The sequence below is a fragment of the Balearica regulorum genome, chromosome 1 (assembly GCF_011004875.1).
Source record: "Balearica regulorum gibbericeps isolate bBalReg1 chromosome 1, bBalReg1.pri, whole genome shotgun sequence".
Classification (NCBI taxonomy): Eukaryota; Metazoa; Chordata; class Aves; order Gruiformes; family Gruidae; genus Balearica; species Balearica regulorum.
The window spans coordinates 51,716,520-51,741,284 of record NC_046184.1 but is presented as its reverse complement, the minus strand read 5'-3'; the positions used below and the strand labels follow the sequence as shown (position 1 = coordinate 51,741,284).

The following is a 24,765-nucleotide window of genomic DNA, read 5'->3' as shown; positions in this document are numbered from 1 at the left end:
GTCATCTAGGGAAAATTGAAGTGATTAGTTAACAGCAATAGCCCTTTTTAATAAATTGTTAAAATAGCTTCCAGAGTAGATAATTAAGATTGTTGGAAGGATTTGCAAATGCTGTGTAAATCACCAACATATACTCACTGCTTTAATGGTAAGCTCATGTGCCAAAATTAGTAAGTTTAATGGTTCCACAGTAGAAGAGGAATGTTCTGTGTCCTCTAACACTGTTTGCAGTGTTAGTATGTCAGCCAGCAGAAGCATACTTTTCACAAGAGTCAAAGAAGCTGCAGGGGAAATAAATGTATCCTCTTGGAGTAAACTGATGATATTCTGTTTGGACATAGACAACATAAACCAAAGTAGTTACTACTTTTGCTGTCTATTTATGAGGACAAATCACACAAAGTGAAAAAAAATCTATTTTAGAGGCACTATTTCAAGCTTATTTAATGCTGGCATCAGCTGTTCTGACTACATGAAGAATGCATCAAAGAAAAGCAAACAGTTTCTCCTTTGTGCTCAAACCTGCAAAAGAAGTTTAATGCCTGCCACGGGACGTTTTTCTTGCAGGTCAAGAATAGCAGCTTGCACCATCATTTCAGCCTGGGTCTCAATATCACCAAAGGCTTCTGCCTCTAGTATTGCTTCTTTTATCACACTTCTGCGTTCGGCCACATAATTTTCTAAAAGAAGAGAATATATGAATAGTAAAAATACAATACAAAAGACTTTACAGTATCTTCTACCATTCTTAAGAGGTCACTTCCACACTAAAAAGTTAAAGAAAATCTGACATTATAGATTCCACATTTACTACTTCATTGATTCTGTGCCAAATTTACTTTAAAAAGAAAGAAAAAACACCTGGTTTTTAAACTGCACTTGGTTCACATTCATTCAAATACATTCTTTACATGTAAGCCACCAGCAGAAATAATTAGATTTTGAGATCAGATGTCATTCTCACCCATAAAACATATTCTACATATTCAAAAATCTGATCTTAGTTATCATTCCAAAATAATAACAGCTTTCACAAGAATTATGCAGAAGAGATTAAATAAGAGTTTGGCTACAGACCTAGACTGTGATTTTGATACTTAAGTGAGCATTAGAGCTAAGTTTGTAGAACTAAGGAATGAAAAACATGTTATTCACAATCAAACTGCAATGAATGCATTTTGTAGCATCTCAATTAAATTCTTTTTTTTTTTTTTTAAAGAATCTGAAACATTTTTAGGAGATATATAGGAATTTTTCATTTATTTGACATATAAAAAGGGAAAAAAAAACTTCTGAGACTTTTAAAACTAGAAGTATGTAACGACAGTGTTTTTTTAAAACAAGCATACTTATTTAACTTAATTACACTAGAACATTTGAAACTTTTTCACACAAGTGAAAAGTTTTTGATTTATCAAAAGATAATGATCATTAAACAAACATTAATATAATGTTTTGTGTTTACATGCTCTAGGGAGAGATTGTACTCAGAAACATCTTTTTCTTTTTGCATTCGATGAATTTAATACAAATAATTGCTCAGTGAATTACAGCCCCATAATTAATGTTAATATTTTTTATGAATAAGAATTGTGTCTGAATAGGCTCACTTGCCCGCTATACTCCAAAAGTCTAAACCAAAAGAGGGTAATACCTTCCATATTGCCAATGCCATGTATCTGTGTTACTAGTGCAGTCACTAACATTGTACGACACCTTAGCCACAGATGTAGGCTCATATGTTCTTCTGCTGTTATACTGTGAGGTGGTTGCACATCTTCAACATGAGAGTCCTAATAATTTCCAAAAGCAAGAGAAATGTTACTTTCTGAGTCAACTACTTTACTACAAACAAAGCAACAGGGCAGCATCAGTCTAAAATAAATCAAATTGATATATTACAAATAATAATGCAATTATAACCAGAAGTTTATTTGAAGCGTAGATACATATTTGTTTTAATAACAGAAGTTCATTTATTATTTAACTTTTAATCTATAGAAAAAAAGGATTGTAACAAATGGAAAATAAACCAGCCTTTATGGGAGACTCCCATAACTATATATCCATATATAGTGAATGAATGTGCCGTGGAGAATAATTCTAACAATTTGGACTTTATTCCTCTCAAACAGGAACATTACACAAAACTCAAAGGCACATAACAGTGTAACTGCAGATTAGGATCAATATCAAGTTCTGGTACCTCACTAGTGATTAGAAAGAAATTTTTAATTTTTGATGTCTAGTTTTTATGGTGATTAGAAACAAATATTAATGTAATAGAGTACTGGAACTGTTTGGGATAATTCTCAGCTCAACTCCCTGTGCCATCTTCACATATTATAAACCATCTCTATTACTAAAATTCTACAGTCCATATTCTAAGGATTTGCTCCAGCAAGCAATAAACGGACACTGCACCACCCGTGTTTTACTTTTACAAAAAATCATCATGAATGACTTGTATTGATGCAAATGAGGAAAAAAACCCCAGCAATAACTCAGTTACTGGCTACAGGGCAGTCCTAAGAAAATGTAGGAGCAAGTGCAGAAAGACAGAAGACCCTGTTATGCAACACACCCAGAGAATAATTACGCTGCATGCAAGCAAGTCCAGTCTCATTATGCATGTTACAAAATCTGGCCTCATTGCTCAATTGCTCTGTCCATGTTTGACTTACTACGCACTCGAGAGCGACTGTGTGGTATATTGCCAATAGGTTTTATACATTGGCTTTCCAAAGTGTAGGTCAGTATCCCTGTTTGTTAGGCAAAAGAAGTCAGCAGCAATCATGCTAAATTTGGAACACACCAATGATGTGAACTTGTCTGTTTGGCTCTTTGAAGTAGGTTTTCAAGCAAAAAACCTAAAATACCTTATCTGAATATTACAAAATTTTCACCTGATATCTATTGTTTCCACTTTATGTTTGTTTGTTTGTAAATAAAAGGAGATTTTCAATGCTGGCATTTGAGAGTACACAAATAAAAACTGTAATTCCTAACCATATACAAATTAAAATGATGATTATAGGCATATTCACCATCCCTGGCAGTGTTCAAAGAACGTGTAGACGTGGCACTTTGGGACATGGTTTATTAGACATGGTGGTGTTGGGTTGACGGTTGGACTTGATGATCTTAGAGGGCTTTTCCAACCTTAATGATTCTATGATTCTATATTGATTATACTATAGGCAAGCAGGTAACTGAAGCATATCATACATCATTTTCTCCCCAGGTTAATGGTAACCACGTAATACAGATGACTGCTATGTTCTAGTATTCTGAAAATCACTCAACACTTAATACAAGACTTCATATACTAAGAAACAATGGTTTAAAACAAATATCCACACATACTGAACACTCCTCTTCATCCTTTTCTTCTTGAAAATGTGTCACTTCCATCCTAAAAATGTTTGCATCTTGGAGAAGTCGAATTGAAGAGAAAGCCAAAGCAATGCTGTGATACAGAACAATATTATTAAAAAATACTAATTGTATTAGACATTTTATGCTTTTATTATACCTGATACTTCATTTCTGACTACATCAGAGATGTCTATCAGCAGTTATCAATTTTTGCTTCAGTAGAAAAAAAAAATTGCACTTGGAGTATGTTCTGAATTTGTAGGCACTACAGTATGAAAGTGAGAAAATAGCAGTAAGAGAAACAGTTTTGCCAATAACAGACATCATAACCTGATAATAAATACCAGCCAAGATGTATCATATTCTGTTGCAGCATTCAAAAAGGAACTCCACTATAACTTTCAGTTACACATATCTGTCTTCAGGGATGGGCTTTTAGAAATTAGAAGGTGTAAAAATACTGAAAATGACAAAATATAGTTGGAGAGTTCTGTATTTCATTGACAGCTAGGGAGGTAAGAAAACACCTTCCTCCTTAATGCCTTTCCAGACTATATGTTAATCCTTCTGTTAAATCCACATGACCAAATACTCACAGAATCTTAGTAAACATGATGAACCAAAAATTGAGCCAGGTGCCACCCTGGCAAAACCTCATAAGCAATCATGTAATAGTGAGTCTGCTGCTCCCTGCCCCAATCATAAATCCTTTTCTGGAGTTCACTGCAAAACAGAGTCTGGAAAGATACAGGCACTATCAGGACTGGTGCAGCATTCAACCCCACATTTCAAAAAATTGTGAGTTGGAATCCAAAAATATTGTCAGGTTTCTAAAAATATTAACTACTGGGGTTTTTTTTTCCCTTTTTATGCTATCTTTTTAAAGCATTCAGATACACTGTTCAATTTTCATGACATCTGTATAAATGTGTATCTGTAACAGCAGACTTTGTGAATACTATTATTTTCATGATATGAAGACACTTGTAAAACCAACACAGTGAGAAGATAGATCTTTTTCACAACAGGATTTGTTGCCCAAAGAACACGCTACGCAAAATATTCTGAGAACTGCCAAAACCAATGCCTCATGGTATTAGTTTTCCATCTCTAATTGTACATTTTCCTCTACATCTGTAAATCTCTACTTTCCTACCTCTTCTCTAAAACGTTTTTGGGATTAGAGGGTTTGGTGGGGTTTTTTCAGTTCTACTTATTCTCAACCCACTGAAACATATTTTCCTAATGATCCAAAAGTACCTGACGGTATCTCTAGCTCACCTCTTCAAGATTTTTCAGCAGGTTAATTGTTAAAAACGTAGAACCAAAATTCTCATCAGCGCTGTGTTTTTACACAGAGAGACTCTTTTTACATAGATACTAGCTGCTATGAAGCAAAAGAAAAAAAAATAATTTATGAACACCTTAAGTTCTGTTTACACTGCCAGAACACTGTGAAGAGCTTTTAATGCAAGAGAGATTCAGGCTTTGTGTGAATTTACTGCTTTTGAGAAGTTCTAGATTAATTGTTGTAAAGGCAAAGTTCTTGATTCATGTACAAAGAAGTCAGAACAAGAGCAGCAGTACTCTGAAATTACTCACATTATTCTGCCAACACGTATCTAACCACAGGATGGATAACCTCCAGAGATAAGAGGGTAGTTACAGTCTTCCTGTCATTTCTGATTCTACCCTGCTTCCTGTTTTTGTGATGCAGAACTGGATGGATTACAGCAATTCAGCACAAGTAGACCCCAAAGTAACAATGAGAACCAAAACTGTTAATATCTTGCCTTTCAGCTCTCAGAATTCAATCCTTATGAATCTCCTTTATCATCCCTTTACCTCAGTTTTATTCAACAAAATGAAACCAGAATAAATCAGTGTTGAATTTGATGGTAACTTTCTCTCTAACAACAGAAAAGAGGAAACAGAATTTGCTTATAAAAGCAAAAGAGACAGTAAAGATAATGCAATGAAATATCCTGACTTGTTTTCTTTCTTTTTATTAAGAGAGTTTTCCCTTGAAACCAGGCATCAAAGTTAAAATTACAGCAAAACCTGACATTTTTCGAAACATTGGTTGAGGTGCTATGGCTAACATTTCTGAAATAAATTGGAGAAGATGCAGCACGCAAGAGTACAGACTTTTAAGGAATATTAATCTAACTTCCTGAGCATCACTGCCTTCAGTTAACTGCTGTTGTCTACATTGAGCAAGTCTGTAAATGAGGCCATTTTTATCTACATGCTTACAAATTTCATGAATGAAATGTAGAGCATGAGCTCAAAGGTTCATATATGTATTGTTTTAAGCAGTAATGTATTCATATAAGCAGACAAGCACATATTTGGGTAATTAGAAACCTCACATACTTAGGGGGGCACCATGTAAGTACTCTCTTTGAGATCAAGGGAATTAGTCCTATACATAAACTTATTCTGAGGCATACATTTTTTTGCAAGACAGAGGCTGTAATGTAGAAGCTTCCCTTGATGAAATTTTTGTGACCCTCTTCTGCTGTCAACAAGAGTGATGTGTCTATATATTTCCCTTGACAAAATACACATCCTTTTATCAGCTGAATCAGAAAGTGACAAGATGATCAAAATAGGAAAGTACAGCTGACTATAACAATTTCACCACTAAGTCATTTTGCCAAAGGAAAAAAATGATGAATTTCTGTAATATCATGCAAAGTTTGATTTCTAGGCTGGCAGGCAGGAAACATTCAGCTGTCTGAAGGAATGTTTCATTTGTATCTGAGGCAGATATATCAGCAGTGTCCATGGATGGCAGTGCAATAAAATTGTAAAATAGGTTAAAAAACCCCAAACCCATGCTTTGTTTGTTGGTGGGGGTTTTTTTCCTGCTATCTGACCACTATCGATATATAAGGCCCATTAAACACCCATCAAAAATTTGAGAGCCCCAAAACATGATCCATAAAATGCTTGACATCCATTGGAACCCTTGATAGTCTAAAAAAAAGTTTCTTTAGTCTGAGATAAGTTATAAGCCAAGAGAGAAACTACTCTCTAGGATATAACTGCATGTCAAAAAGAAGGGTCCTGCACTGAAAGTGGCTTGCATACTGGAACCAGTTTAGCAGGGTCAGAAAGTTTGGGTCAGAACTCTACTAATACAGGTTTTACCAAGCCTAGTATCAAGCTAAACTGGGTTTATGCACAGGATATTTCATAAGTCTGTGTACTGGTCCTTAGTTACTAGTATGATAATTTTATAAAGTCCACATGGCACTCAAAAGCACAGTGAGGTCACTGTCCAGTCATTTGTTGTCTTCTCTTTGACAATTTTATGGTAAATTAATCTAATTCGAAAGGCACTGAAACAGATTAATAGTCATGATGAGAAATGTCCACAAATAGCCTACAAGTTCTTACTTCACATCCTCCTAATGACATTACTACTAAATTATTACAGTCCTACTATCTGAACTTTGGGGAAAGTTCTGTCTTTTAAAATAACATAAACAAAACCCAGGTGAAAGATCATGCTGCAGTACTCTTACTGTTTTCAGTTCAGTAGTCTATACAGCACTGCGAAGCTCCTGTCCTTGTTAATTTTATTTTTTTATTGCTGTACTATAGCAGCTAAAAAGGAATTGTGCTATTTAAAGGCTAATTTGGAGGTTTGTTTATTCACAGCCAGGAGAAGGAAGATAGTTTGCTTTTGACACAGAAGAAAAAATTTCTTTTTTGTTAATTAGGTAAAAAGGAGAAAAAAAAAACACGATTGAGACTGGTTTATCTGTTGGCCAGATGAATCACCGACCACTTCATCACTAAGAGTGTTACAGCAATCTTCACCAGTATTCCAACAGTAGAGAAAATGTTAATTTTGCTTTTTGCTTGGTGCTTACTATAATGTAAGATTTACTGTAAGAATTTTGGTGTGTTTAGTCTGATTACACCTAACAAAAATTACAAATCTGGTTACATTCTACCTAATCTCAATATAGTCTGGCAAATGATGGTGCCCTCTATATGCTGCATCTCTAGTTAACAATTTGTACTCTCAAAGAGTTTTCAACCTAATAAAAATTAGATAAAAAGAGCTTGACACTAATAAAAATGATGTATTGTTAAACTATTATCCTTCTTATATAAATTAATTTAAAATTACAGGTATGCTAAACAGAGGAATCCTCCTTGCTAAAAGATCAAAACAATGTTCAGAATTTAACATCTACAAAGAGTTAATATATTTCTGTATGCCCCATATATTCAAAGAACAGCACAACTGTAATTTCATTAAGTTCTCCAAAAGAAATCAGAACATCAAAAAAATCATGGAATTTGGAAATAATAATTTGGAGAAAATATCTGGGAGAACATGTATATACAACAGTATGTTACACACTATCACTAACAATGTAATTAATGCCTGATAAAATCTATTCTAATATGTTAAAGGTTACACCAATGCTTTTTAATCAAATTGATTTAAAAAATACAATTTTAACATGTTAATTTAACAGCAGTAAGTACATCAAGAGAAAATGTTCTCTTAGGACAGTAACACAGGGCATTCTAGAACAACGTAGAATTCAGTAGTTCAGAGATAACACTAGTGCTCTGCTGTACACTTTAAAATTACAAAAAAACACATGTCCTAACATATTCTGACTTTTGCTTTAAAAAAACCAGTCAACATTGCAGCTTTTTCTCTGATTTCATATAACACTATCACAAAAACACATCACAGAGAAATCACAGGCCAGTAACTGATGATCTTTTAAAAAGTAAAATAAAGCAATAATAAAAAAATTATATGCCAGCATAACTTACATTTGTAGATATACTAGTGGGGTTGTTATGGCTGGTTACTAAGATTTAGAATATTAATGTAGACATAAAGGATTCAAAGAAAAAATTGCTGGTTTTTTTTTTTTTTAATCTTCTGTAGTCAAGGCTGTGCAACATAAGGTTGTTCATAATATTACTTACCTCAAAGCTGCTTGATACCTCTGCTGAGAAATAGCAGCAAGCTGAAGTCTGGCCTCAGTAAGAGCCTCTAAATCTTCAGCAGAACACCGAGATATCTCCCCAAGATATTTGTCCTGTATGTTCTGCACAAGATGGCTAAGACTTTCTTCAGCTTCTGTCAATAAAATCCCCTAGAGAAGAACGCAGCATTGTATGATTTCAAAAAATAATGAAAGAAATAAAAAATTTCTTTAAAAGTATTTTATTCTGTTATAGCCTACTATCAGTGCACTCTGAAACAAATCAACTTGAATATAATATGCTTTTTCTATAAATAGCAGGTGAGGGGGGGTAATTTTGCTTTTTTCAGGTTTACAGATTCAATGTATTGAAAGAAGCAACATCTTAACTGTGCCTGTACTGTTGCAATTTATGCTTAACTACATATTTTATGGCTTAGCAATATTACACAATAATTTTTAATTCTTATCTTTATCTATACTTGGTAATTTTATACTACTTACTATTCTTAGTAATTTTAAAAAATAAAATTCAATATTAAAATACAACATTAAAGATGTTGCCAGTAGTATTACATTCTTTTCTATCTATACTTTAACAGATCCTTGAGTGCAGAAGGCATCCTGAAAGTCCAACTGTAATTTACAGTCTCTCCAACAAACAAAGCTGTAAGAAGCTGTGAAAACCAAATCTAAAAGAAAGGTAATTTTAAATAAAATCTCAATTGTGAAGCTTTCAGCAGAATTCAAATATAATTCAAAAGTTTTTATCAGCCAGTATCTTTTTTTGACGAGTTTCCTCAATGAATTCAGAGCCCTGCTTAAAAACCCAAAAGAATAGAATGGTTAACGAAAAATCAGAAGGGTAAGAAATATATTATGTCTCTTAAGCCCGATTCAAATTAATTTAACATTTCTATTTTAACTATTTTCAAGATGCTTCTTTCAAGTTATTTTCAAGCTATACTAAAGCTTTCAAGTTTCTAGTGTATGGTAGTTACCAATTGCCATACAAAATCATCCCCCATTTCTCCAGATGTATTTTGTACATTACTTTGTTTGTAACAATGGCCAACAGCAGATACTCCCAAAGTGGAAGACAACTCTAAAAGAAGAGTATGTCAGCCCTCAATTTTGGTCTTTTTACGATGTGAAACTGCCAAGCATGAAGTATACAATTAAACAAAACAAAACTAAAACTAAACCAACCAACCAACCAAACAAAACCCCTTCAAACAAAGAAGCTCATAAGCTGTAGTATCTTTTCTCCAAAATAAAGTATCAGAAAAAGGAATGTGAAAAATTTGAGACATTTGACATATGGTTTTCCATTTATTTGTAGAGCATTCTGCCCCATCAAAGAGTCTCTGATATGTTCTACAGGTGCCACCCTCTGAAAGGAGATGACTTTATCCTTCAAAACCCATTCAGTCTTTACCCTTGTTGCTGAAACAGTCATACTGAGATCTGATTGTGATGATATTTCCCATGGACATTTATATAGCATAAACTATACCGTTTGAAAAACTGCACCAAATCACCAGGACTTCATGTACGGCTAGTAAAATTACAATCAGAGTAGAAACAGAAATTTTTAGTCCCCTTACTCATGCCATCCTCCCATCATAATTTGTTACACTGAAAGCATTAACAATGTTTTTAGAACAATCTGCAGTTTCTTAAGCCTTTTTCCCTAAAAACCAAAATTACCTTCAGCATGGCCATATTTAATTCATCTTTACAGCCAACGAGCTGCACCATTGTGCCTCTTTGTTCCTGCTGTCTTGAATTCTTATCAGCATCAACTGTCAAATACATTTCAGATGAAATTTCAGATGAAATTTCAGATAACAGATGCAGAATCAAAGCATTCTCAGTAACTTGAAGAATATGCCCCTTTTTTCTCTATTTATAATTGGGACTTTCAATATCAAAATAAGTGAGGAAGAATGGAATACACCTCTAATAATGTTAGAGATACTAGCTTTAAAAACCTTGAAAAATCTTAATGCTTATTATTTCAATAAAGACTGATTTTTCCAGCAACATTTAATATCGTTATTGTTTATAATATGACACATTAATGCATATGCAGTTAAAAGTGAAAAAACTCTGCTTGAAACAAGTTGCAGAATAAATGTACTTTTCCACCACCCTTATAATTACCTTTTACATTTGATGCTGTAATTCTGTTTGACTCCTTCGAGCTGTTGTTTTCAACAGAATAGACATGTTTTTCCACTTTTTCAGGTATATTATTTATTGTGGCAGAAAGGCAAATGATGAAATGCATTTTGGCTAAGGTAAATTTATTCATAATTTGTTGGTTGCACAGGGGCACCATTGTTAAAGACAGACTCCAATTAAATATGTCTTCCAGTACCTACAAGAAAGTTAACAATTGGGACTATCTGAAATGACGTATTTTACATTTTTCTTATTCAAGGCATATTCTGCTTCTCTTAATAATGATGTTTATCAACAATTAACATGAATAATATTAGTAATATGCTCTTATTCATTATGGATGAGTTGCTGTTTTCCTTTCCAAAGTTAATTCACCCACTTGCTACAGCCTCAGTGATCGGTTTTCCAGAAGAAGGTGTATCTATGAAGTTACAGCTTTTACTCTGTGTGAGTTCGTTTTCTGCATTGTCCATAGCTCTCTTTGAGCTCAAGTGGTCACAAAAAATATGTAGGTAAATTTGTAGTTCAGAAATCTCAACTCAAAGGAAAGTCTGTTGTTACAATTCACCCTAACTAGAAAGATTAAGCAAGGAAAACAAATCTTGTACCAGACCATTCTAGTGTATTTCATAGAATCTTTTTGTTATTCGTTATAGCATCCTTGTTTTATCTTGAGTTTAATATTCTTGCTTTAGATTAATAAATTGAGAAGTTAGAAGTCTACACAGCTTTGTAAAATCATAAGACCAATAAGAGCCCCATATAGACTCTGAAGTGTTCAAATCAAAAGCTCAAGATAAAGCACAACTTCAAAATAAATATGAAACTAGTGAGATCAAAAGTTGTCAAGATAGACATCTCATTTCTGTCTTTTAATATCAACTGTGGTAGGAGATGCAGAAGCTTGCTGTAAACAAAAGAGAGAAAAGTGGAGGAAAAAAGTGGGGGTTTTTCTACTTTATCAGTTTGGTTTTATGCTACAGCTTCTTTTCCACATTCTGCTAATATTTACCCCTACTGGCTCAATGGATCTGTGACAAGGCAAATTAAGGAAAATTACTAAAACTGAAAACCAAAAAAGAAGTCATTGATGAACATGTGATTTTAATTAAAATGAGAAATGACTGTTCATTAACCAGTTTACAAATTCACTTTTTCTCCCCCCTGCCCGCTCCCAAATGGACTTCAACCCCAATCTGAACTAGGACAAATCTATGAAGACAGCTCTAGTTGATAGAAATTATAAGGCTAGACAACTGAAGTTCTTGGTATTTTAGCAGGATAAACACCAGACCCTACATATCATGACAAAACCTGAATAATTCTACTGGTATGATTTGCACAGACAAGTCACAGATTTGTACATATTAGGTCTCCCATATGAAGAATGGTGATAATGGTACTTGCCTCTCCCTTGAGAGGTCAGCCATAAAATTTAAGGAAATGGTAAACTGTTGAGGAGGATATGTTTCTATTTACTGTTTTTTACTAATAACAAGTATGTTTTCTGAACTAAATAATCTCTAACTGATGCCAGAAAAATAAGTATTTATGTCTAGCATAGAATTTTAACTCTTTCAGACTTTTTTTACCTGTAAATTTGTAGCAGTGAGGAGAGATTTTGAGGAGTCAAATTTCTGTAAGGCCTGTAAAATGGACAAAACCAAAAATAAGTAATGTGTTACAATATGAGTATAAAATGAGTTAGCAGAGTAGTGGACAAGTGTAGCACATTTCCAACTATACTTTGAGGGCTCTGAAAATGCAAACAATTACTTGGCTTCTGCAGGCTTTACATTTCTGAACCATAACCCCAAACCCAGAACTATCCCTACACCTTCTATGCCATTCATCAGGATGCTTGAACTTGAAGCAATAGGACAAAAGTCATAAACCAACAAAAATCCTCTTCCAAATTCTAAGAGCTCTATAGACACCAACCATCAATTCCCCTTTTTTTCTTTACACTTCTGAATCCCAACCTAACTCCAGACTTAGCACATGCTCTGCTATTCACCACAGCACAGATCTGTGAATGGAACAAAAACAAGAGCTACAGGTCAAGATGAACTGGAGACCTCAGCCTCCTTGAGGGCTCTAAAACCAACTGTTTCTTCACTTATATGTGCTTCAGTTTTTTGAACCCTAACCCTAATTCTAGTCCTTGCTCAAAAACCCTCACCTTTTCACCAGGAGACAAATAAGGGGAAGGAAAAGAGGTGAAGACCTAATCATGAACCTCCTCTGCTATTCACCCTAACACTCACCTGTGAGCCCAGTTAGAAAAAGTGAAGTGACAAATCAACCAGACCTCATCCTGTGAGCTCTTCAGACAATATAGAAATTAAGGAAAGGACTTAAAGATGCATTTTAACCTCACTAGCATCAGTAAGGAGTAAATGCATTCACTACTGTAGCCACGAACAGGGAAGCTTTGCAGAACCAACTCCAGTGAGGATGCTGATAACTCTTTATGGCTCAACCTAGTGAGAATGTGATGTAGTTTGTGCACTGAGGAAAATCACTAGATTTCAGTTTCTTATTTTCCTGTGTGGTTAATATGAAAGTATCATTGGCAAATTAAAAAGGTCACCTTTTTTGATAAATATTTTAATTTTACTTCTTAAGTTCATGTTTCATTTAAAAGTGAGTACCACTGCAGGTTATTCTAGGAGGAGTGCTTGTCCATATTTCTGGTTTTTTAAATGTAAACATTTGACATCCTATCATAAATGTAATTGTAATAATTCCATTATTAATTAGCTTAGGCATTGATTTGTTGGCTATTGCCAAAAAAGATACTGCTAATGTATTGGGTTTGCATGGCAAGATTTTGGTAGCAGGGGACTACAGGGGTGGCTTCTGTGAGAAGCTGCTAGAGACTTCCCTCGTGTCTGACAGAGCCAATGCCAGCCAGCTCCAAGACGGACCTGCCACTGGCCAAGTGCAAGCCCATCAGTGATGGTGGTAGCGCCTCTGGGATAACAGAGTTAAGAAGGGGAAAAAAAAAACCCTTAACCCCTTCATAACACGAAGAGCAATTGCAGACAGAGAGAAGAGTGAGAATATGTCAGGAACAACTCTGCAGACACCCAGGTCAGTGAAGAAGGAGGGGGAGGAGGTGCTCCAGGTGACAGAGCAGGTCATGGTGAAGACCATGCTGAGGCAGGCTGTCCCCTTCAGCCCATGGAGGTCCATGGTGGAGCAGATATCCACCTGCAGTCCATGGAGGACCCCACACTGGAGCAGGAGGAGGCACCCAAAGGAGGCTGTGACCCTGTGGGAAACCCATGCTGGAGCAAGCTCCTGGCAGGACCTGTGGCCCAATGGAGAGAGGAGCCCACACTGGAGCAGGTTTGCTGGCAGGACTTGTGACCCCGTGGGGGACCCACACTGGAGCAGTCTGTTCCTGAAGGTCTGCACCCTGTGGAAGGGACCCACACAGGAACAGTTTGTGAAGAACTGAAGCCTGTGGGAAGGACTCATGCTGGAGAAGTTGGTGGAGGACTGTCTCCCATGGGAGGGACCCCACGCTGGAGTAGGGGAAGAGCGTGAGGAGTCCTCCCCTGAGGAGGAAGGAATGGCAGAGACGTGTGATGAACTGACCACAACCCCCATTCCCCGTCCCCCTGTGCCGCTGCAGGGGGAGAAGGTAGAGAAATTGGGACTGAAGTTAAGATGGGGAAGAAGGGAGGGGTGGGGGGAAGGTGTTTTAAGATTTGGTTTTATTGTCTCATTTTCCTACTCTGATTTGATTGGTAATAAATTAAATTAATTTTCCCTAAGATTCATCTGCTTTGCCCATGATGGTAATTGGTGAATGATCTCTCCCTGTCCTTATCTCAACCCACAAGCCTTTCATTATATTTTCTCCTGCCTATCCATCTGAGGAGGGCAGTGATAGAGCGGCTTTGGTAGACACCTGGCCTCCAGCCTGGGTCAACCCACCACAGCTGCTCTGTGCTGCTTTTGCCATCGTGAGGCTGCAGGGTAAGGACAGTCAGGCCACGGGTCGCCTGAAACTCCCTCTCAGGATTGAGGGAGTTGGGAGACGGAAAATTCCCCTTCAAATGAGCTTGTTAAACTCAATTTGCCTCGCAGTGCCAGCTTCACAATGTTTACTATTTGACCTATTAAAAGAAATTTAGGAATTTTTTAGGAATGTATAATAACTTCCAAACGTGGCGTATGTGCAGTTTCATTAAGAGAACTGAGTGTTACAGTTCGATACTTTACTGGTGTTTACCTTCATTTGTTCAATTTTTCTGTATCCTGCAGGTATTTTCCATGGAATTCTCTCTCCACGGTTAAGCAAAGACAGTTCATGAAAGGCCTCTGTAAAAAATCCTATATCTGCAAGTACTTTAATCTGTGAAAAAAAAAGCAACAGAACCTTTGATTTAAATATTTTCAATTATTTGTTTTGCTCAAAATAAAGTGTATTCAAAGGTAATTTTCAAGTAGATTTGGCTACTGGAATAGTACATTGATGGAGAATGTTCTTCAATGGGAACAAATCCTTCACATTTTATAGTAAAAAAATGAAATCTCAAAGATGGGTCTTTCACTTTTAAAAACAAAAATGAAAAAAAATCCAAAAACATATTCTTCAAAAAGTTGCTCCTGACAAAGGAAAAGAACTTAATTCATCTGACTAGAGCTTTGAGTGTCAGTCCAAGATCAGCCCCTTATCAAAATCTGTTTCATAGATTTTACTCATCTTAGTCTCATAGTACTCAGCTACTCTCCCTAACCTGTATCAGCATTTCCTGAAAATATCTAAACCCAGTAATACTTCGACTCTTACTACAAGTTAGATTCCTTTAAAAAAAACCCAAGATATTAAAAAAAACTAAAACAAAACCAACAAGCAAACATTAATGAAATGACAAAAGTCTGTTCCTAGAAGTCTGACAACCTGGTTACACCATGATACTGATAACAAATCCAGAAGTGAACACTGTGAACAAAAAAAAATTTATGTTTTGCACTTAACAAAACATTTAAAAGAACAGTGGAACAAGACAAAAAATGCCAAGTAAAAAGTTTGGATCTAAGAGGGAAAAATCTTATGATTATATCTTTAAGGAGAATGCTTGTTAAATGGAGACTAGAAAGAAATGATGGAAGTACTTCACAGTCTCTGTAGGACATTAACAGTAAAACTGTATAAATAACTCTACACCCCAAAATTGAGAATATAAATAACAGTTGCGTTTAGAAAGTAGTCCTATTCTACAATCTGTTGTGCTAAGGAACACTAAGCAACAGCTGAACTTTAAAGCATTACATTTCATAGTAGTGATATATGAAGAAATATTAAATTGAGTATATTTAATAAAGAAATGAAAAGTTTATTTGAAATACAATGTGCCGTGATAAAAAGAAAGTTTGTTTGATTACCTTGAAGATTCTTCCTTCAATACACTTAGCTGGGTCCTTACATATCTCAGACACAATGTATTGGTATAATGTGAACAATGGTAAAATCTGTAGGAAAATATTAGGTCATCTAGTTATAAATGTCATAAAGAGTACAATTATAGGAATGTACATTGCAATTACGTATCACACTATAGAGATAATTTTGGAGTACCGCTTTCACTGCCACATACCACCACTACTTCTCCTATGAAGGATGAATGCGTTAAAAAGTTCTTCAGCTGGCTAAAGCTAACTCCTTATACTATCTTATGTGTGATTGACAATGTAGAAAGTGAAATTTCCCCAAAATTATTCTCTGTGATCAAGCTGGGTTTTTTTACTGTACCATTAGTGAGTAAACCTACCGGAAAGATGTTGATATAAGGGATGTCTAAAACTGTTTGCATTTTGATGCCATAATTTTTTCAGTAAACGTAACAGAATAATAGCATTCTTTAAGCTTTATAAAATAAACACAATTAAGTCCCGCAACTGTTTAAGTGAAAAAATACCAATTGTAAAATAAACTGGATGGTGATGAGACTTATTGACAAATTTATTTGCATTCATTTCAAATTGAAAGTTTTTGTAGGGGCAACTAACAAAAAAAATTTTATAACTGAGTTCCAGTAAAGTATACAAACACTGTATTTATTGTTATATAATATTTCAGAAAAAGCAGATTCTTTCCTAACAGATGTATTTGTTTACTGACATTGAAAGAACTTCCAAATTTTAATTACCATTCAGCTTTTACATTTTTCTTCACTTCAGTGTCCCCAAGCTTGGAAAATGCTAACAGCATTGTTACTTTTTTGTCAAATGCACTTTTAGTTTTCATAAAGTAGCTTAATACTTTTGAATTTGGATTACAAATGCTTGATGCAAATTGTACCCATACAGTTTCCAACTGGTATTTGAAGTAGTTCAACAAAATTAGTCTTTGAAGTCTTATTTTTAATAAAACTGGAATCTTGATGTATTTTGATTTAGATGTCAAATCAACTTAGTGCCACCATCCAAAACATTCCCACATATTAAGCATTCAGTGGAAATGAAGCTCTCATCCTGCTGAAACTGCAGTTGTTTTGACCATGATCTATGACCTGGATCTATATTCTGCTAGAACAAGTGCAGAAAGAATAAAAAATGTGCATGGCCACGTGAAGCAAGCAGTCAAATTAAATGTCCCTGCCTCCAGGTAACTGTCTGCTCCTTGATCTCACTTGGTCTCCCATAGCGAGGGCAGTTAGACAAAGCTTAATAACAAAGCAGACTCCAGTAAAGCAGGATGGGAAGAAGCAACAACAGGAGGTAAGTCAGACACTTAGCCTGAAGTTCCAGAAGAAATCAATCCAACAAATAGCTTGCTGACAAAAAAGGAGTAACATCTTACTGCCTCCTCCTCTCTAACTCCTCTTCCATCTCTACCCCCTACCCTTTTCTTACTCCCCTGCTGCCAGCCACGCGATCTTTTCCCCTCATTTGTACTGGCTCTGCCACTTGCAGGACCTTTCCATAAGTGGATTCAACTCATTAAAGCAGGAGAAAACTAACTACTTTTTCTGCTGGGGAGTTTTCTGTTCTGTTTCTGCTGAGAATTGATATATAGAGGTATACAATAATCGCCTGACATGAAAATCTGTTAGAGCATACAGGACCAAACAGAAGCAAAGGTAGAATTGCACTTTTTTTTTAATACTAGTAAGAAATTCAATCTATTTATTCCAATGTACAGCACTGCATCTTTGAAAGAAATTTGATTAAAGTGGAAGTGGTCAGTCATTAAATGGAGGAAATAAGCACATGATCAACATAAGAGGGAAGCTGTAAAAACACTCCATACAGACAATTAAAAGAACGTGAGAAGCAGAAGGGCAGAAGGGACTTTTATTTACCGAATGTGAAAATAAAATTACTGAAAGCATTCTGGACATACTGCATTTAAAGTCATTCTCTGTACAGTGCATTTCAAGTTGCATATAACAGGAAATTTCCTCCAAAATGCCTAAGCTAAGTGGACCATGTATTGTCATATTCCTGAAAAAACAAGTACCCTGTATATTCTAAAAACTGTAGGCAGCAAGCTATAACTTGCCTCTATCTCAGTGCCACAGAACCTAACCATACACATATTTTGCTAGAGCTTGTGAGGTATTGCATAAATACACCCACACAAAAAAATAAGACTTGATGTCTTAAAATTCATTTCCAGAGTATAAAAATAATACTTACTATTAAATTTTGTTTTGCATAATGTAGTTGAAACATCAGGAAATTCAGACTTGCAACTACAGTAGAGATATCAGCTCTGTAGCGATCAGAGAACAAGTCGATGCCAGGAATAAGCATATCTGCTTCATATTGTGCAAAGTCACAGTCAGATGTGGGATGTGGAAGAGAAGCTCTAAACAGGGTCTGAAAGTAATAATAATGAACTACTTGTGAAAAGATGTACAGGCATTAGTGAAACACTACAAATGTCCAAACCTTGAGACTCATAAATGACTACACAAATGAAACTCCATGTCTTAAGTATGCAGTTGTTTCCAGACAAAACCATGAAAAATCTTTTTAGAAAAAAATGCTTTGTTTGTGAACTTGATAGAGGGAAAAAAAAAAAAAGGCTGTAAATAGTCTAAGGACAGAACAAGCAAAAGAGAAAAACTAATCTAGGTGTAGAAAAATAATCATGGAAGATTCCTCAGCAAGTACTCCCCAGGTAAAGAAAAGTCTTCCTAAAGAGCCAATGGTGTTTCTCTCAGATTCCAAGTCAAAGCATCCCAAATAAATCTCTGGAAGCACTGGAAAAAACCTAATCAATCACTTGGGGTTCTCACAAAGACTTCTTAGATAATTCTGAGGATAAGCCTCTGATCAGCAGACAGAAAGAACTTAATAATTTATTCAAACATCTTCATAATCAAGAAAAATGCATAGGAAACATTTGCTGAGATGATTCCGGGGATGTGTTCAAACATTTCTTTACCAGTCCAAAGATGTTTCATGGAAAATATCTTCAGCCCAGAAAGCCAACTGTGTCAGCCCAGAAAGCCAACTGTGTCCTGGGCTGCATCAAAAGAGGTGTGACCAGCAGGTCGAGGGAGCTGATTCACCTCCTCTGCTCCGCTCTTGTGAGACCCCACCTGGAGTACTGCATTCAGCTCTGGGGGCCCCAGTACAGGAGAGACATGGAGCTATTGAGCTGTTGGAGCGAGTCCAGAGGAGGGCCATGAAGTTGATCAGAGGGCTGGCACACCTCTCCTATGAGGACAGGCTGAGACAGTTGGGGTTGTTCAGCCTGGAGAAAAGGCAGCTCCGGGGAGATCTAATTGCGGCCTTCCAGTATCTGAAGGGGCCTACAGGAAAGATGGAGAGGGACTGTTTATCAGGGAGTGTAGTGACAGGACAAGGGGTAATGGGTTTAAGCTGAAGGAGGGTAAATTTAGATTAGATGTTAGAAAGAAATTCTTTACTGTGAGGGTGGTGAGGCACTGGAACAGGCTGTAGATGCCCTCTCCCTGGAAGTGTTCAAGGCCAGGTTGGAAAGGGCTTTCGTCTAGTGGAGGGTGTCCCTGCCCATGTCTGGGGGGTTGGAACCAGATGATCTTTGAGGTCCCTTCCAACCCAGACCATTCTATGATTCCATCAGAAGAAAAATCTTTTTATTTTCCCCAAAACTAAGAAAGCTAGTTTGATTTTACTTAGCCTTAAGTTCTTTCCCTGCCATCACCTCAGCTGTCATGTCTGGGAGAGTTGCTGACTTTAAGGCCAGTTAAAAGCTAGTTCCACCCTAGTTCTGCCTTTAACTAGGTCAGCTAGTGCAGCTTAAATCATATAACTTAAAATCAACATGAACTTTAAAGAAGTAACTTAAATGTTCCTCCTTTAAAAAGGGAGGAGTGTGAACATTGTCTCTGATGTTGGATATTCCTTCCCAATTGTGTTTATCTTGTCGTAATTAGCAGTGATATGCTAGAGAAATATGCATTTACATACTCAGATCTGAGATATTAACAAGCTTAAAGCCTATACCAGCGGTGGAATTTAAATAAGGTTATAAAAGCCTTCCAAATCAAGGAACAAATTATGGGTTTGAACTTCACAAGGTACAGTGACAGTAATTGATTATATTTTTCAAGACACCCTGCAAGCTGCTCCTATCCCAATTAATATCAGACCCACTTCAGTCAAGTCACAATTATTTCTACCATTATACAACTGGAACAAATGCTTACTACTATTTCTGTCAAAAGGAGGAATCAAAATTGTTCAGCTTTGTATCACCAGTAATTACAGTGCTAGAAGCTAGTCAAAATTCTCCTTTACCTTTGTTTCTTCAACTTGTTCTCCTTCTGCTGAACTTAATGAGGTTTTAAATGTGGCCTAGCACAAGTCACACAGCCACAACCATGGCTGGCACAAGATGTTAGAAAGTAGCCTTGGTTTGTTTTGGAAGAAGCCGACTAACTTCCTGATGCTGCACGGGGATGAGTAAGCACTGATCCCAGTGGAGTATGACTGGCAGAATACTTGCAGTTCTTTCTCCTATATCACTTTTGTTACTGGTATCTTAAAACTTTCTTTTAAAAGTAAACTGAAACCCTTTTTTCCTCTATAGCTGGTTTCTGAAAGTTTGCAAACTTAATTCTAATGATCTTATTTTCTTTGTAAATGAAACTGAATCATTTTGACTAACCTCTATTTTTAGAGCAAACTTCTTACAGAGATGAAATTTTAGAATTGCAAACTAATACCTTCCAATGCTAAAAAAGATTTAAAAATTTCTTTTTCTAAAAAGTCTGTTCTCCTGGTTGAAAATTCATGACAATCTGTGAAGACTCTGTACAGATCTGACAGAGAGCACTCTGCTATTGTTGATGCCATCAAGCTCTTCCTGAGGAGAGCATTTCCAAGAGAAGAAAAATATATTTGACTGCCAAATATTTTAGCCATCTTCACTTTTCAGTATTTCATTATTTCTCTGAGACACTAGCCTTTTATTGAAATGATAATTTTTAGGCTATAATACAGGAATAATATTAAAAAACAGAGAATAAAAACATCTAATCTAATGTGCATAAATTGTCAACTACCTCTGATCTCCAGTTTTCCTTTACAATCAAAAAGAAAAGAGATATATTTTAATAGAGGGTTACTGAGATTTAAATTTTAGAAGCAATCTGTCAACTTCATGAATTCTAACTGAAATTGTATGCTTACCTTAAAAAGCATAGCAGAAAAATAACAGTATTTAGTTCTTAATCTCATCTTTGATGTTGTTGTATACCTAAAGTACAACAAATAATAAGAAATATGAATGTGCCCATCAATATAAATTATTCAAACTCTTTTTTTAATCTAGTATAATAATGATGCTAACATAGTTTAGATGTTTTCCATATTGGAAAACAGCTGCCTGTTCTGTAGATAGGTGCTCAGCCATGCCATGCAAAGAAAGAAACATTTGACCAAAGACAAACCTAGACAAAGGGACTTGTCTAGATTCTCTTTCAGGGAGAGAAACAGGCAATCTAAGTGCAAAATTCATCTCACACAAAACTAGAAAGATAAAGCAGGTCAAGCAACTCACACTTTCAAGTGTATTTCTTTCCATAAAGGAAGCCTAAGATAACTAGCACACGTAGACTTACACATGGTAGGTGTCTAGTTACATCAAATGAATCCCACATAGTATCTCATCAGTATTTAAACGGTCCTGGTAGCAGGGTACTCCTCTGATATTAGAAATCTTTAATACAATATTAGAATCCTTTAATACAATATTAGAGTCCTTTAATCTGCATTTTACAGCCTGAGACTAAGTTGCTCTAGAAAGAGCAACTCAAGGGAAAGATGTTTAACAGCCCAAGTCAGGTCTGATTAGAAAAGATTGGCCTGAGGGAGAAGCCGAGAGGATAGCTCCCGCCAGATCCCTGCCAGGATTTGGAATGGGCATATTAACAGTACAGGGATAGAATACAGTCCAGCAAACAGGTGCCACAAGCACCTATTGGGTCTTGCCTAATTGGACCTGAGATTGCACCACAGCTCAGCATTAGAAGAGTTGTTGTTTAGTATCAACTTAAACTCACTCCTTTTCCTCTTGGGTGCTAATTCTGAGTGTTCCAATGCTGTTTCATCCTGAAATATCCATGCTAATACTTTCAAAGCTACCTTGGTTTACAGATGTTTCACAGTGCTATTAATATGACCTGCTTCTCAGGTAAGACAGGTTACTCAGATGAAGTTCTGCCATTTCATGCGTATAATGCTTCCAAGGTCATTTAGAGCTAGCTTAGATATTTCTAAATTTTATATTTTGTACATTTTTATATTGTACAATACATTGAGGAACAGCTCAGAATTACATCCATGGTGTTTTACCAGCAATCAAGGAGTAGTGGACGGAAATCTTTATTGATGGTAGGCTTTAATACAGTAATTCAAATTTCAATTAGTTGTAATTCACCAGAAAATGAGTACTTCAGGCAGTAAATCTGCCCCCAAGATACATTAATATTTAATATGTGCAATGACTTGGGAGATGTGATATTTCAATTGAAAATCAATATGACTGTAAAATCCTTGTGCTTATGACTTTTTATCATTTTGTTTTATTTCAATGATCTCTCCATATAATATACGGCTGCAATTACGATCAAAGATGAGCGCTCAAAAAAAGGGAACAAACAATGTTCTCCAAAAGAACAACTTTCTTCCTGAAAGGAAAATCCTTTGCTTTTGATGAGATTTTTTTATAGCAACTCATTAGTATTTTTAAATTAATTTCAAGTTGCCTTCTGTCCTAGATGAGTAATTTGTTTAAAATATGAAAAAATACATATATGGATAAAATACTTACTGAGCTATCTTAGCCACTAAGACTGCTGCATGTAAACATCCCCAAACTCCAGCCTGAGAAAGAAACTTCTGACTAATATCAGCCGATCTTTCAACTGCAAAGCAGTCTGTAGCATTTTTTGGAAAACCTAATTCTTGCCAGTTGTTAAGAGCATCAGCAATGTTGAGTGTTTCATCAAGGGCTTGACACCAGTATTTACAAGCAGCTCTGTAACACATTAAAAACATTCTCATCATATTGCTGACATTTTCCAAAGTGCAAGATAAGACTTGCTTCATTTTACCTTTATTGCCTGAGATATAACTAATTCTGATTAGGTCAAAAACTGAAATACAGTTTCTACAACACAAAAAGATACCATTCCTGGTTGACAGACTTATTGGGACTTATACTAAAATTAAATCATCAAACAATAGATATTACTTCTTAAAAACATATAGAGATGCTTAATTAATTTGCTTAATTTCAATTAGCTAGCTAAGAAAAATAATTTCTAGAAAAAAAGCCTCTCAAAATATAGCTAATAGTGAGTTATGTGAAAGACGTTATATGGACTTGAGGATAGCACAAGAACTTACGAAACAGTTGAAGGGTATATGAATACCAATTTAAAAAAAAAAGAAAAAATGTTCTTTTTTAATCCAATAACTATGTACCTTTTGTTTCCAGCATAAAAGTGAAGATTTCCAAGTTCATGTAGAGCCTGAACCTTGAGGTCTCTTTGGTTGTTTATTTCAAGGATTCCTGTTATTTATTTTTTAATCAATTAGAAAAAAATATTGTCACATCATTAAATCAGTTACTGAATCTTGAACAAATTTTGCATGAGAAGGAGACATGCATTCACATGTAACTCAATGCATTAATATTTTTGAAAGATTCATTAAGCTTGTATGTTTTACCTTCAAATGTACAATTTCTTATTTCTACTAACTTTAAAAACAAGAGTAGGATGTATTTATGGACCTGTTTACCTAAGCTTTTGTATTTTTGTTTTTTTCAGACCTCTTAAATTTTTTCCTCTTCAAGAGATAAACTGGGAAGCAGGCATTGGTCCTGCTAAACAACACTGCCTGCATGCAGCACAGTAGCACTGTCCCTAGCTCATTTCTGGACCCCTTCAAATAAAACCACTTACAGCATCTGTTGACCTGCTACACTTCACCTATTTTGTCATACATCAAAACCAGGTAGTAGTACTAAGTGAGCTGTAAGTCTATGAGTAAAGCCATACTAGAATGTAAGATGGAAGCCAAGCAACTAGGTCTCACATTCAAATGCACAGAATCCAAAAGGTCTGTTTGCTAGGAAAAACACTATCATGGAATTAAAATGATTCTGCTAAACATTACAGCAGATGCTTAATTTGAGATTAATCAGTATAACACCACTGAAGTAAAGCTTTTTCGTAAGATGACATAACTGTAGAGTTATGAACCAGCTAGTGGCTTGTTTAGGATCTAATGCAGATTTTCTGGATCAACAGAAAGAAGGTTGTGTATTTCTGGAAACCAGCTTTCTGACAGTTATAGCTGTCTGACAGAGGAAAATAACACTGGAATAAACATATATGAACACAGATAGGCAGAATTATATTACATCTTAGCTGTAAACACAAATTTATGGAAAAAAAATTACCAATTGTTTGTTCATAGGAAGAGATAATTACTGAAAGCTGTGACTGGGGTATTGGCTTACTCTCAACCTTACTGGATAAATTAAATTTTTCTTCAGAAAGGTCATATGGCGTTGGTAGAGATATCAGTTCAGCTCCCACATTAAATTCTAGTCTTCTATTTGAAGAGATATGACTGCTGATTGCTCTTGCAGCATTTTCTAGACCAGAAAAGTGATTTATATGATCAGTTTGGAAAAGTATTATACTATTTCCAGCACCACAAATATTTTCACACCACATTACTCAAACAAATATACAATTCC

At 35.6% G+C, this 24,765-nt stretch overlaps 1 protein-coding gene across 5 annotated transcripts in view; it reads right to left on the bottom strand.

Moving 5' to 3' along the window:
* Window positions 1-24,765, bottom strand: part of CFAP54 (cilia and flagella associated protein 54) — a 118,526-nt gene that overhangs the window by 23,216 nt on the left and 70,545 nt on the right. For all 5 annotated transcript variants that reach the window (XR_012834705.1, XM_075749202.1, XM_075749212.1 and 2 more), the window contains 15 exons: window positions 24,463-24,660; window positions 23,481-23,568; window positions 22,825-23,031; window positions 21,183-21,249; window positions 18,195-18,377; window positions 15,939-16,025; window positions 14,782-14,904; window positions 12,128-12,181; window positions 10,515-10,731; window positions 10,059-10,153; window positions 8,350-8,519; window positions 3,367-3,469; window positions 1,655-1,793; window positions 523-680; window positions 139-327 (listed from right to left, as the gene is read on the bottom strand). Coding sequence is in view for 4 of the 5 variants with exons in the window: in XM_075749202.1 (XP_075605317.1) it covers window positions 139-327; window positions 523-680; window positions 1,655-1,793; window positions 3,367-3,469; window positions 8,350-8,519; window positions 10,059-10,153; window positions 10,515-10,731; window positions 12,128-12,181; window positions 14,782-14,904; window positions 15,939-16,025; window positions 18,195-18,377; window positions 21,183-21,249; window positions 22,825-23,031; window positions 23,481-23,568; window positions 24,463-24,660 (2,078 nt within the window). In the remaining variant the exon portion in view is untranslated. The remainder of the gene's footprint in view (window positions 1-138; window positions 328-522; window positions 681-1,654; window positions 1,794-3,366; window positions 3,470-8,349; window positions 8,520-10,058; window positions 10,154-10,514; window positions 10,732-12,127; window positions 12,182-14,781; window positions 14,905-15,938; window positions 16,026-18,194; window positions 18,378-21,182; window positions 21,250-22,824; window positions 23,032-23,480; window positions 23,569-24,462; window positions 24,661-24,765) is intronic.